Here is a 14,813-nt window from a genome sequence, read left to right on the forward strand (position 1 = left end):
GCTGCTCTGGTCACCCTATGTCTGTACATCAGTAGCAAGTGAAATGATTTCTATATATAGTTTGTAAATCTGTTGGCACTGTTTGTAAAGCACACTGAGATTCTTCCTGAGGGATGAGAACGGTTTATCTGAAAGGAAGCGCATTAGGATCATCACTGTGTACAAAGCAGTTTATCTTTTCGGTGTGGCAAAAACTGCCACTGAGGAAATGGGCAGTCTGCAGAGATGTGGAGAAGCACTTGCACAGAGCAAAACCCTGGCAGGGATAGTTTGTGCTGTTGAAGATAAGCAGGTTCACCTCATGCTGTTATTACAGAACATGACATTGTACTGACACAAGATGATTTAAAAGTGTGTAGGAGGGAAAGAAAACTGGGACTAGGACTGATGTTTGTTCAGTAAAATATATTTGGCCCTCTTGCCTTCCCTATTTTGATGTGATTTGGATAGGCAAATGGGGCAATGAACCCCAAGTGGGCTGCACTCATGGCACCTGTATGCCTGTCTGCATAATCAAACAGACTTTCAGGATCCATGCACAAAAGACACTGTGTGCCTGTGCAACGCAGGCAGTGAGTTTTCTTTCTTTTTTCCAAAGGTTGAGGAATTTGCTACTCCAGAAACATTCTTATTTGCACCTAGATAATTTTTTCTCCTGGTGCTTCCCTGCAGATCCTGACTCCCCTTCCAAGATGCATCTTTACACCCTTCCCATCAACAGCACTGTTCAAAGCCCATTCACTTCTTTACTCCTATGACTTGTCTGTCTTCCTGATGAGCAAGGCAATCCAAACACTCCCACCATCAAAACACATGAGATTAGTGGTTGCCCCATGGCTTTTTGGTATATAGTGTTGTACACAGAACTTTGGTTATGTCCTCAGCAGCTGTTGGGAATGCTGTTTTCAAAACTAATCTGGGCAATAAGGCAGCCCACATGCACATGTTTTTGTGTGAAAGCTGATCACTGTTTGTGATGGGTCCAAGTTGTTAAGCTACAATCTTGACATGGAATCTGCCCTCCTGATAGCCTGGGGTGCGCTGCAGGGGATCAGTGGGAAAAATGCATCTTTGAGTAAGGATACTGAGTCTGATTCCCAAGCAAAGACTAGTTTTGGATCAGAATCATCTTTGAACTGGCCCCTCTTCTTGTTTCCTCAGCATGGATAAAGGGAAAGATCTTTTTCTCCCATGTGACTCTCTGTTTACGGCATCACCAGGAGAGATGGACTGGACAACAGAATCGTCTGGCATAGCGAAAAGCAGCTGAAAAATTGTTCCTTCACACGCCTTCAGTGCATGCTTTATCCCATCTGCTCTGCTGATACCACTGTTAAATGTAGGTGATGACACATCCTTTTCAGGAACTGTACCGTGTCTACAATTTTGACAAGTTAAACGAGTCTCCTGGGGGAAAGAGCTGCAGCTTGTCCCATCAGTCTGCCTCGCAGCCCCGCTGAGGTGCCAGGTGGCTGACCCTTTGTCTCTGCAGGCTGATTTGGCCTCTGCATTCAACCTGGGCCTGGACAAGCAGCGCACAAAAGCTCAAATGAACACACACACACAGGTATCTATCTTGATATAGGCAGGAGGGGGAAGGCAGGCAGTGAGGAGCATGGGGGCAGGACAGGGGATGTACAGGGAGATGAGGAGAGGTCAGGAAATAGGCTGCAGAGGTGGGTAAGGAGAGCAAGGGGCTGTGCAGGCAGGGCAGGTGAGGGATCTCTGGGGTGGAGAAGGCAGTAAAGCAGCAAGAAGGCAGGAAGTGGGAAGGTGGGAGATCACAGGGGCTGGCACTTTGGGATCTGCATCAGGGGATGGTAGGAGGGAAGGGACTGGTTGAGGCATGAGTGGGGCAAAAGCTGTGCGGGGAGGTGGAAGTGAGTACTGCAGGCAGAAGGGCAGCAGGAGAGATGAGGAAAGCCCAGACGTGCTGTGGTGCATTGTTTTTCATGTGCTCTATGGCAATTGGACTTGTTCCTGCAACGTGGGACTGCAGCTCAGTACAAGCCAATGCATCTGTCTGACAGGCTGTCCTTGGGAGCCAGGACTGAAATAGCCACCACGCCAGCAACGGCTGTCCTATGCCTGAGGACAAGGTTGTGCAGCCCTCTCTTTGCTCTCTTGGAGTTTTCCCTGCCCTCACCCAAAAGGAAGTAGAATTTTCATGGTGAGTTTTGCTCTACTGGGGGTGAGTACCACACCTCAGGTGTTGTTTGCAGCCTTTCAGCCATTGGACCAACATGCCCAAAATGTGGAAACATGCACGAAGCAAAACAGTTTCCTAGGGTGCTACTTGAAATAGTTGCTTGTAAAGGAAAAAGGAAAACATTTGCAGGTGTTACTTCTTTTAAAACCAAGAAAATTGATCAACTGAGTAGAAAAAGTGAAAGTCTTGTCTGCAATCTACCTGATGATGAGTGGGCTACATCTACTCAAAGCCAGCAACCTAGGTGCCAAGTATCTCCAACGGCATAGTGAATCCTGCTCCTATTAAATGAGTGCACCCAGTCCTTATTTTCTCTCATCTTAGCCTAGGTCCTGAAGGGAACAAACATTTTAATATTTCTGTTGATTGACTGGTGAGTTTCTATGACTTACACATGAAAAACTTTATTCCCTGCATACAGGGTTACAGTAAGGTGTTTGGGAGGTGAATTTGGCTTTTCTTTAAGAGGTGGCAAAGCACTTCTGAGGATTCATCCTAAACAGCTGTCAACACAAACAATGTAAACCTCACTTACTACATATGGCTCACACTCTTGTCCCCTGCCTTCTGTGACAAAAGGAAGTTCACTGTGCTGCCTCACTAGCACATGGTTCCATCCTAAGCTGTTTATAATGGTGCGATTGAGCGCATAGCCTGGGATGTATAACAGGATTCTCAGAATGCTGTTTTGGGGGTTTGTTGCTTGGGGTTTTTTTGTAGAAATTCAAACATGTATGATGCCTGGGAAATGGGACTGTGGAACTTGAACAAAAAAAGTGTCACACAGGAATGTTAATAACAGGAAAATGCTATCAGTCCTGTCTTTGCAGCAGAGTTCCTCTCAGATGTTGGACAAGTCCAGTTTAATCGTAATTAAATCATTGAGTGCTGACCTCTGATCTGAACTGTCAAAGGGATGGGCAACTTCAGCAGTGGCTGGTGCCCACAGGAACTGAGCCCTCCCCAACTGAAGTGCTGCCTAGTGCCAAATACCCCTAAATAGGGAATGCTAAACTCCAAAATAACAGGTCCTTTCAGTCTTAAGGTGTGTGTACCTCTATTCCTCCTCCTTGCAAAGGCAGTAACACCTTCACATCTCCTGAATGGACTTCTGGACAAGCAAAGCCATTGGTAGTCTGGATATGCTGAAGAGCAGGGGCAAAGAAAAATACTGACAAGGTGTTTATTAAACACACACCATCTCTCTCATATGCTGAACAAGGGTAAAAGTCTTGGGGACTCATGGGTCTAGGGTGAAAGTATTTGATTACAGAATTATGGGCAGTAGTTTCACTGCTCATCAACAGGCAAGGACAAATATTATCCCTTCATTTTCTGACCTCTGAGTACTTTACATTACAGTTTTATCATCCTCTTTTAGTGTGTGTGTGTGATTTGCCATGTGCTACAGCCTTATTACTTTTACTACAATTATTCTAGAGAGTGTTCATGAGTCTTCACCCTGGCCATCTTCATATGAAGAATGGGTACTAAATTACCTTCAGTGACACGTACAGGATTAAGAAAGGACCCAAACCTCTCCTAACCTCACCCTACTGTGTCAGTTTGCCCCTTATTTTGGGGGATACATTTACAATAAAATACCTTGCCTATCTTTAGTAATATCTTTAAATTATCTCATGACTGGAGTAGACATCACTGACATTTTATATATAGAAAAAGTCACCTCTGGCCCAGTGTTGTATCATGCCTCAGCAAGGTGTAGCATCAAAGCTAATATTCTTGTTGCTGCCAAGGACTGAACTAAATCTTCCTTTGGAATATTATTTTATGAGTGAGTAATGCATGTTGCTTTTTGGAGTTTCTTTGAGTTTGGAAAATTTGAATTATACATAGAAAACTTTAAATAGACAATTCAGGTATCTGTATGTTTGTACTTTGTCTTACGGACTGTCAGCACAGGAGAATTTAAGAGGCTTACAAATTTTGTTGTATCTGAGGAAAAAAGGAAAAGCAGAAATGTCAGAATTTTGGGGGAAAAGGTATATTTCAATAGGTTTCATTTTTAACAACATGTTTTTGCTTTTAATATTGGACATATCAGCGCTGCACATGTCAACATTGTTCTAAAAAAACACATCACATTTCAAAAAACATTTCAGCTTCAGTCATCATTTTCTAACAGAAAACCTGTCCAGTACAAATTTTCTAACCAACTCCATCTAAAGATGTTCTCAGCAAAATGTTGTCTGCAAAAAATGAACCCAAGGAAGAGAATTTCTTTGTGCTGCTTCTCTGACTAACTCCTATGATAACAAAGGGAACCCTTGTTCTAGACATACTGAAGAAATAAGATTGCTTGGAATTCTGTTATAGACATTTAATTAATGCCAAAGTCAGCATTCACAATGCAAAATTAAAAGGGAAAAGGTACTTATCTTTTCTTTCTGGTGTTTCCTATTATACAGATTTTGGCTTAAGCTTTATTTCCGCAAGTGACAGCTGACAGAGTGAGAACTTCCACTGACCTGTTGCCTTGCCTAGACACAGGTGACTCACCATAGTATCTTATACCATGAAGGTAACACTCTTAGCTACATAAGCCAAATGGGTTTGTGCCTTCTGCCTTTTTATTTTATGCAAAGTTTTGGTCAGTGTAAATGACCTGCAAATATTTGTTTTACTTAAGATGCCCAGTATTCTTTGGTCTGCTTTTATAAATGTGTTTCACGTGTAAGGGAAGACTAAGCCTTTTAAGCTTTTCTCCTACTTCTTGAGTAAGATAAACTGCATGAAATTAATTTACAAGAATAATTGAAGGCAAAATGTAATTTCTTTATAAAATCTTTTTAATGAAAATCCTGCTCAATCTGTTCTCTCTATTGCCAATAAAGCAGTATGCATGAGAATAAAACAAAATGAGCTATTTGGTAAACGTCATACATTCAGGTGTCCAGTTCATACTAACTAAAAAAAGATGACATTGAACAACAATGATACTTTCATTTATTTTCACTTACGTTCCCATTAAATACTGACTCGCCTATCTAAAAATAAACCCACTCTGTGTTATCATTTGATAAAGCTGATAGATGTTGTTATAGAAGTGCTCCTACTTCCCTGTACCAAACCCAACCTTCTGTCTTTCTCTCTTCCTCTCACTCCCTCTCGCTCATAATAACGGCTTTGCAGATATTGCTGGCCTGTACATTTCAAAAAACATTACTTCAACATCACTCCCTTCTTAGTTTCTCATTCTGTATTTTCTTACATTGGACTATACCTGCCTATACAAATAATATCAGAATAATGTATCATTTATTATCAGACATGATAATATAGATCTAAAATTAAGACTTGAAGAGCACTCTCCAGCTGCACATCAGCAAGCAATAGCCATTAACCGAAATAGCCACTAGAGGCCTGCATTTGCCAGGGGCTGTCCCAAGTGTTGAGGACAGAGCTTGCTGCTGTTGAAGCCTTGCTGCTCACCCAGGGCTGGTTGCCCCTGATGCTCTGGGCACTCTGCTCTCAGTCCCAGCAGACTGCTGTTCTCCTTGGGGAAGAAAAAATCTCACAAGCTTTACAAATGGACCTGTCAAGCTGATTCTCTCTCCCATCATCCTTGCAAAAAAAAAAAAAAAAGAGGGAACTGAGTAAAGCAGTTGTGTGATTTGTTACAGGCAAGGCATGACACTGCAGGATCCATGCTCCTTGTAGGTGCCCACATGCTGGCCTCCTCCCCTTGGGCTGCCTTCCCTCCGATCCCAACCTCCTGCAGACCTCGGCAGGGTAACAGTCTCGTTCTACTCAAAAACTGTGAAATTGAGAGGAAGTCCGCTGAGCAACAGCGAGGGTGTTTTATTTCCAGCCCCTGTGGCAGCTCAGGATTAAATGGATTTTCATTGTTCTTTCTCTGCTGCAGTTTGGACACGACGTCGGTGTAAGTGCACCCAGGGTTTCATTTGCTGCTGCCCCCCCGTCCTTCAGTCTGGTATTCTCCCGCTAGCCGCCTGCTCTAAATATGGCCATAGCCAGTGTGTCAATAATCCCCCTCTTTGGGGGACCTGCAAACACTAGTGTTGGGACATTCTTACTGTTCAGATGTCTAGCTGACGTCTGATGCTTAAAACAGAGCATGCTTTCACCGCTTCGTGCATTGTCGTAAGCCCCTGATGATTACTCTTAAAAGGGTGCCTCCGCTACGCAGGGAAACAGTTGCTGACCAAACGAGACACAGTTTGCTTGCTTCAGCCTTCTTGAATGCCTAGTCACTCCAGCTTTGTACTGGCCTGACCAAGCGGGACCATGTCTACCTTTGGCTACAGAAGAGAGCTCAGTAAATATGAAGATATTGATGAAGATGAGCTCCTCGCTTCTCTCACTGAAGAGGAGCTGAAGGAGCTGGAGCGGGAGCTGGAGGACATTGAGCCCGACCGTAACCTCCCAGTGGGACAGCGTCAGAAGAGCCTGACGGAGAAAACACCAACAGGGACTTTCAGCAGGGAAGCGTTGATGGCCTATTGGGAGAGGGAGACCAGGAAACTCTTAGAAAAAGAAAGATTGGGTGCGTGTGACAAGGTAAGACACTGAGACATTGGCTGACTCCTAGAAATATTTGGGTTTGTTCCTCCCCTGCATGATTTCACTATTTTCATTGTCTTTCAGTCTCTTGTAGCATTTTTAAGAACATTCCTAGCCACAATTTTGTGCCTGATAAAGTGCTGCATATTAGCTCAGAGAATTTTTGCTCCCTCTGGAGGTACTTTAAATGTTGAGATACTTTAACACTTTAAAAGTTGAGAACAGAAGAAAGTACCGTAAAAACTACTATCAGTGATTCAAATAGAAAAAGAATTGACAGAACACGTTAGAAATTTTGCTGGGTAACGATGTGGACTTTTGGGTAACACTTGACTTTGTTTAAAAGTTTTTAAAAGGGCCTTTTACTTTCCATCAGAAAAATCATTATTGACTACTGAGAAAGATGTTAGGAAGACAATTTTGAATGCTCCTTCTGTCAGGAGCTGGGTAAGCGGTCGCCAGGCTTGGTGCTCAGCAGGAGGAAGCTGTACTGCAATCAGCAGCTTCTGTTGCTTTGCTCCTGCAAAGGATCCCTGGCACGGCTCAGGAGTCTTCCAGCAACTGCTGCTGGAGGGTAGCTGTAAGTTATTTTAAAAGTGTCTTGGGGTAGAGTCATCAGCCAAACCATTTATCTGTATTCCCCCCAAAAAACAACCAAGAGTGCTTGTTATGCAATTCTCCCTCCAGAATGAAAACGTTAATAATAAGAGCTGGTGCCTGAACTGCAAATGAACAGTACAGCTGGGCAGGAACAGGGCTCAGGGCTCAATCCCAGCAGACCGTGAGTGCTCTCAGTCTAAGTTAATGTCCACGTTGGCATCCCCCGGGCTCTTGCTAAAACAATTTGTGAGACTGAGCTCTATGAAAAAGCCACTTCTGTTTTTGTGTTTGCTCCATGAAATTTCAAAGCAAAGTGGGTACTTGGAGATGTGAGTACCTTTTTGATTTTTAAGCACTGCTTCATACCAAGCTCTGATTCTGTTTATAAGGACAGATTTTCCCATCTTTAAGTAGAAAATTATACAACAAATGCAAAGACAGCAAAACTGAACTCAGAACTTATAAACAGCTTGGTTCATTTGCAAGGAAATAATGGCAGTTTGTGTATTAGATAAAATATTCTGCAGAAAAATCACCTGGATGAAATTAGCCTGCAATAATAATATCCAGGATTTCTTTACTTGTGCTTTCTCCTGCTCGTGAATGGTGGTGTAATGTCTTTGCAGGCAAGTGCACAGTCTAGTAGCTGTCATCAGACCATTAGTGTCAGCTTGCAAACATTAACTTCACTCCCTGTTTGTCAAGTCCTAGGCAGGCAATGGCAAGATTAATGTTTATTTCCAGCTAGATCTGGAACTCGAAACCTGGAGAGTTCCAAAAACCCTTCTGAACAGGGCTAGTTTGGTGTCTTAAATAATGGCAGGATTACTGTTTTTCCTTTTTTCTGTATGTATACAGCGTTAACAATGGGTACTGGCTAACACTAAAAGTGCTGGCAAAAGCCTCTATACTTTCTGATCTGAGAAGAAACTTCCCAAATGCACCTGTAAATATGAAAGTGTTGATGGGCTGATGTAGAAGGCACAAAGGCTCTCTAAATTGAAGGCATTAAGAAAGTTCTTTCTGAGTTTCTTGAAAGCAACTTTCTTCTTGCCTTCAACTGTCTGAAAGTTATACACCTTACCTAAAATGGTTATCTGTGCTCCTTCTATAGTTAGTGGTGAGAGATCAGCCCCTCCAGAAGGCAAAGATCCTGATCATAGCCTTTTAGGGTGAATTACTTGCCCTCCAAAGATACTTACTTCTCTGCATTGACTACTGTAGCCTTAACTTTTCATCGTTACTCCTCCAAAGCCAGATGAAGCCGTGCAGGCTGCCTGCAGTAGTCCTGTATGGAAATGCAGCTGCAGTAACAGTGTTCCTCAGGGGATCTGCAGAGAGGAGAGTGCTCGACTGAAAACTTATCATGCAGGTTATTATGACATCAAACAATGCATGTGACAGGAAGCTGACTTCTCCCTTTTATCCCAGAAATGCTACTCAAAAAAAGAAACTAAATATTTCTTTTCATAAACTTAGTGTCACTAAGTTTATTAGCAGCCTGGTCAGAGGCACCAACTTCTGCTTATTTGCAGCTCTGCTGTAGGCTGTAGTATATATTCCTGGATAGATAAAAGCATAGCCGTGCTGAGATGTTCCTGGTGGTTTCAGGTTTTATAATTCTGCATTTATGTATAGAAACTGCAGATATAAAACATAGCTCCATAATAAACACGACTTAAGCAAAGCCCCATTTCTGTATGTAACGCAGCATCTCTCAGTTTAAGGTTCTTCCTCCAGAAATCCACGGATTAGAAGCATCGGGCCTTGGGAGCCTGCCCAATGTAGGGTGTCAGGGCTGGTCCCTGGGAGCCTTCAATGTGTGGGGCATCGGGGCTGGCCCGTGGAAGCCCTCAGTGTGTCAAGCAGCAAGACTGGGCCCTGCGAGCCCTCGATGTGTGGGGCAGTAAAGCCGTGCTCTGCAAGCCCTCAATGTGTGGGGCTGTGGGGCCAGGCTCTGGGAGCCCAACGCGCAGCAGTGACAGTCTGGAACAGCTCCATCTCCTCCTTCCTGAGGGTCACACTTCTGCCAGCAATACAGTTACCCCCCGTTTTGTGTGTCTCGCAGCACAGAAATCTGCTTAAGATTGTGAAACAATACCATGAAGTCTGTCATTACTAGTATTTTAACCTTTCCCTGCATTTTTAGAGCCAGATAATCAAGCACAGGTTTTCGAAAATAGGCTGTCATATTAGTAATTCTCGTGTTTTCCAAAGCACAAACCAAAATGGCTGTGTCTTCACAGAGTGTACTTACTTTCTAAAATGCCCTCTAGTATTTTACAAAGACTAAAATATGAAAGTCACTCAAGTAGTGCATCCAGAACAATTATATATGTTCCCAAATTTTATAAACATTTACAAATGTAAATAAAGAGGCAAAACAGGACCTGGGAGATCTTTTTGGGAAAGCGGTTTAAGGTTGGTCATAGCATGTGTATGGTTTCAGTCATGGCACATAGAATACTGCTATGCTCCAGGAGCCCTCCAGCTGGAGAGTGAGACTTTCCTGAGGTGCAGGAGAACTGCGCAGAGAACTGCCTTCTGCCACTGTAACTACAACGGACACCAGACAGAGCTTTGAGGAGTAGTTCCAAATTTGCCTTCTTGGTGCCCACCAAACACAAAAATAACCTTAGCTTTCAGAAAAGCAATCAATTTACTCTGTAGGCAATGAGTTATAACAAGTTACAGAATGGCAGCTGACCTGTGACAGCTGTCAGTGAGCGCAGTCTTAGCTCTTGGCAAACATGAAGCAATCTGGGGATTATTGACCTGTGATTACTTGCTACCTGTGGGAATGTGTCTGGATCTTTTCTTCACAAATAGCTTCTAAGTGTCTATAGCCGTGTAGTGCATCCAGAGTGTTTTTAACAAGAGCCATTTCAATTCTGTATTATTTTCCATGTCGATATGCATGTCTACAAGTGCAGGCACTATTTCTATTCTAAATCGTGGCAGTCTTTAGCCTTTTTAGAGGTACTAACATGTGCAAGAGACTCAGAGCATTGACACAGATGTCTGATCCTTATGAAACGGAGAAACTCGTTCATAGATCACGTCCATTCTGAAATTGTTGCCTTGTGTTTCTGCTGGCAAGGATCTAAATAATATCCCCTTGTGGGCATGCCAACACATAGAAAACATCAAGTATGCCCACGTCGCAATATCTTGTATCAAATTTTCTCCTGGCAGAACTCACTGAAGTCGGTAGAACTGTTCCAATTTATGCTAAGCATTTGTCTTCTAAAGATTACGGAAGAAATAATGTAAAAACGGTGTTAGGTGCTAAAACATTCTGCTCTTCTAATTGTCTGTGTTTCTGGGGATTTATTTTTAGCTCTCAACATTAACTTATGTAGTTTCAAGATATTTTTTTTTGTGCAAAAAGGCAGTAGCTACAGTACTGCAATTATGCTTAACACCCACACCTGCGTTCTTGTTCAGGATTCTGAGCAAGAAGAAGACAACTCAGAAGACATTCAAGAAGAGTATTTCACAGAAAGCAATAGTGAAGTGTCTGAGGAGGCTTGTACTGAAGAGGACGATGAAGAAAAAGAAGATGATGAGGAGGAAGATGAAGATGAGAGTGATGACGAGGATGAGGAAGAGCAAAATGCTGCAGCTGGTGAAAGATCTGAGGATGGCAGGAGTCCTGACCACATCAGACGCAAAAAGTGTAACGGCGCAAAGGACAGTGAAAACTTACTCAATGGCCACGATGGAAAAGACACTGATAATCTGAGCTTAAAAAGCAGTGCCATCCACCCTTGCGGAAATCCAACAGTTATTGAGGATGCCTTGGAAAAAGTTAGGAGCAATGACCCTGACACCACAGAGGTCAACCTGAACAACATTGAGAACATCACTTCCCAGATGCTCATACATTTTTCCCAAGCCCTGAGGGACAACACAGTGGTGAAGTCGTTCAGCTTGGCCAACACGCACGCTGACGACAGCGTTGCAATAGCCATTGCCGGGATGCTGAAGGTAAATCAGCACATCACTAGTCTGAATATTGAGTCAAATTTTATCACGGGCAAAGGAGTGCTGGCCATCATGAGAGCTTTGCAGAATAACTCGGTTCTAACAGAGCTGCGGTTCCATAATCAAAGGCACATCATGGGCAGCCAGGTGGAAATGGACATAGTTAAACTGTTGAAAGAGAACACCACTCTGGTCAAGCTTGGATACCACTTTGACCTTGCTGGCCCAAGAATGAGCATGACAAGTATCCTGACAAGAAATATGGATAAACAAAGGCAAAAGCGTATGCAGGAGCAGCGGCAGCAAGAGTCCGGGTGTGACGGAGCCGTCAATCTAAAGACCAAAGTCTTGCAGAAGGGGACACCTCGATCCTCACCTTATGTGTCCCCTAAGAGTTCACCTTGGTCCTCTCCAAAACTCCCTAAGAAAGCAGCAGCAGTGAAGAGTCAGCCTTCAGTTCCTGCACCCCCACCTCCTCCTCCACCGCCGCCTCCTCCTCCTCCTCCTCCTCCTCCAGTTATTCCAGAGAAGAAGGCACCAACCAGGAATATAGCTGAAGTCATCAAACAGCAAGAAAGCTCAAAAAAAACCTTACAGAATGGACAGAAAAAGAAAAAAGGCAAAAAAAGCAAAAAACATGAGAACAGCATATTGAAAGAAATTAAAGATTCTCTAAAATCAGTGTCGGACAGAAAATCAGAGGAAGGTTCACGACCCTCCACCCGTCCCTCCACCCCACAAAGATCTCTCCATGACAACCTTATGGAAGCAATCCGGGCAAGCAGCATAAAGCAATTAAGGCGGGTAAGTCAGAGATCCTACTTCAGTAAGTGATTGTGGCTCAGATGTAGCACGAGCTCAATTAATTTTAGTACAAATACATTTAATTGCCACTCCCCCCCAGATCATTTGTAGAAATGTGAGCATAAGAAAGCGCTTGGGAGGAGGCTTTCCTCTGATTAGGCTTTTCTCAGCACGTCAACTTCTGTTTGTGATTTTGAGAGGAGCTGGGGCACTGTCCCAGGTCCAGGCCTATTACAGGAGGTGGTGTGTAACAGGGGCCCTTGGGAATGTGTCTCTGGTAGGAATTTTGCCATCCAGACTGTACAGCAAATATCATGAGCTCCCTCCCCACCCCACCCCTGTTCCATAGGTGGAGGTACCAGAAGCCCTTCGGTGAAAGCCTGGATGACAGCCGAAGCAAAGCACTGCAGTGGTCAAGGGGAGGCTACTTGTCCGTTCACTGGTGGTAACATAGACTGTCTAGCAAGCTGCTTCCAAAGTACACTCTTAGAGTCAAACCATTTCTCTTTTATTTCAAAGAAGTGAACCTGCTAAATATGCAACAATGCTTTAAGGATATGTTTGCCCTGTAATCTGTAAATATGGAAATACTTTTTTTTTTATTTAAGGAGATTTCTATTGAAAAATTGCTGCTTATTTAGATATTCTTTTCAATATCTAATTGCACATCACTGGACAAGTTCTTCACACTGAGATGTAATAGTTTACCAACCTGTGGTTTCTTCCTTTTTTTTTTTTTTCCATGAATTTACAATAAATGTGGTTTGAAGCTTTCAAGCAGACACGTAGTCCTGGCTTTCTATGAGTAAAAAGCTACCAGGTGTTTGTGTCCAGTTCATGAGCATTAGGGAAGTCCCCTGGGAAAGAACCTGAGATCCCTCTCAGCTGCATGCATCAAGGCTGCTTGGAGGACAGTACCTGAGTCTGTATGTTAGTGCAGTTTCATACTGACGTGGGAAAAAATAGTCCCTAAGGACGTGTACAACTGAAATTAAGCTGTGGGTGAGCTGTGTACCAGGTGCTGGTGCTGCGTACCAGGTCCTAAACCATGATCTAACAGAAGGGAAAGCAGGTGATGAATGAAGCTGCAGTTCGAGTTGACTTAAAGATTAAGAATTAATGTTGATATTTTATGGATGTGGCAGAATTATTCAACTGAGATCCAGTCAGCCCAAGTGCACACAGCTGTATCTAGGCAGAACTAACCCCAGTGCAGACACCGAGCCAGACAGAGGAACTTGAAAAGCAGTGTAGCATTCAGGTGAAAAAAAGACTTTCATACGATATCAGCTGAACAACAAGAAGGGTGCGAGCTGTCAATATGAGAGGGTGGAAGCAGAGCCAATATAATTTGGAGATGCATGGCTGGAGGTGTCACATCTCACGCAAAGGCACGTGTAGGCCTTCTTCATGTAGTACTAGACATCACGCTCTGTCAGATTAGTTATGGGTCTGGGTGCTTCGGCTGGTGTGAAGGTGGCAATAACACAAAGAAAACTGAGCAGTGACCAAATGTTGAAAGACAAGATATGTTTAGAAGCGCTACTAAATATTAATCACTTTGCTCCTTTCAACAATAACTAACAGAATTAGTATTTGTTTGACGTAAAACCACACACCAAAGAAAAGTAATTACTTAAGGTTACCCAGCATTTTCACAGGTACTGAAAAATATAGGTATCTAGAAATAAAGAGACAGATTTCCCCAGAAAGAGGAACAAACTCCTAGAGGGAAATGAAATATCATGGGGAGGGGATTTATTACTGAATTGTCAGGGATATTACTGATACAGCAAGAAAACAGAGAAGATACCATTTTGCTTTTGTATCTATTGACTGGAATGTACCAAAAGCAACATCTGACTAACTGAAACACTTTCCAACATTGTTCCTCTTGCCTTAGGATCACAACAACCCATGAGTATTTCTAGACCAGTAGCACAGGAAATATGGTACGTACTATTAGTCTTTAGCTGCCTTTAAAATTGCATAGGCTCCCACAGCATAACACTTAACCAACAGTCAGCCTCCCGTGACAAAGTGGAAGCATGAGATCTTCTGAGGATGGAAGCAATCCTGGAATGCAGAGGGCAGTTAGGAGGAGACCTACGACCCCAGACTTTGTCTCCAGCAGCTTTGTGAAGGAGAAACAGCAAAATGTTAATCAAATGCCAGAAACAGATGAGCAGTTGCAAGGGAGAATGGAAGATAGGGAGGGAACTCAGCGAAAGCACAGTGGAGAGGACTTGGAGGAAGACGAGAAAATGTTTTAAAAATGCAAAACCAGACATTTAAGGAAAGAGGGAGAGTGAGAAGTGAGGAAGCTCTCTGCCTGGTAGGTGAAAACTGATACAGAAAAAGAAGATACAGAAGAAAACAAATACTGAGAAGCGACAGATGAGCGCAGAGAGAATGTGGAAGAAGAGGAAAATACAGCAAAAGGAACAAAGAAAGGTAAAATTCAACTTTGAGGTCAGTAAAAACGGTTGCTCTCTTGCAGAAGGGTAGGGTGATGGGCACAGCCCTGGCAAAGGCTTAGCTGGAGCTGCTTACAAGCACTCATCAACCCTCTCTGGTGTGAGGCCTGCTCCGGCAGTGCACATTCCGGCCTCAGCTGAAATGTAAAGTCACGGCAGCAGTGGCTGCGAGTGGTTATTTAAGCGCCTGG

The 14,813-nt window shown here is 43.3% G+C and overlaps 1 protein-coding gene across 1 annotated transcript; it reads left to right on the forward strand.

Moving 5' to 3' along the window:
- Nucleotides 1-6,478: 6,478 nt before the first annotated feature.
- Nucleotides 6,479-12,521, forward strand: LMOD2 (leiomodin 2). The gene is made up of 3 exons (XM_010198752.2): nt 6,479-6,751; nt 10,811-12,145; nt 12,495-12,521. The coding sequence occupies exons 1-3, from the start codon at nt 6,479-6,481 to the stop codon at nt 12,519-12,521; spliced, it is 1,635 nt and encodes a 544-aa protein (XP_010197054.1).
- Nucleotides 12,522-14,813: the final 2,292 nt, after the last annotated feature.

The sequence above is a fragment of the Colius striatus genome, chromosome 1 (assembly GCF_028858725.1).
Source record: "Colius striatus isolate bColStr4 chromosome 1, bColStr4.1.hap1, whole genome shotgun sequence".
NCBI lineage: Eukaryota > Metazoa > Chordata > Aves > Coliiformes > Coliidae > Colius > Colius striatus.

What these genes read in the sequence shown, in the direction of transcription:
- LMOD2 (XM_010198752.2), top strand. Translation starts at nt 6,479, where the DNA reads ATGTCTACCTTTGGCTACAGAAGAGAGCTCAGTAAATATGAAGATATT. An exon ending in GATTGGGTGCGTGTGACAAG is followed by an intron (nt 6,752 to 10,810) that starts GTAAGACACTGA and finishes CAGGATTCTGAG; the next exon opens with CAAGAAGAAGACAACTCAGA. An exon ending in GCATAAAGCAATTAAGGCGG is followed by an intron (nt 12,146 to 12,494) that starts GTAAGTCAGAGA and finishes CCTGTTCCATAG; the next exon opens with GTGGAGGTACCAGAAGCCCT.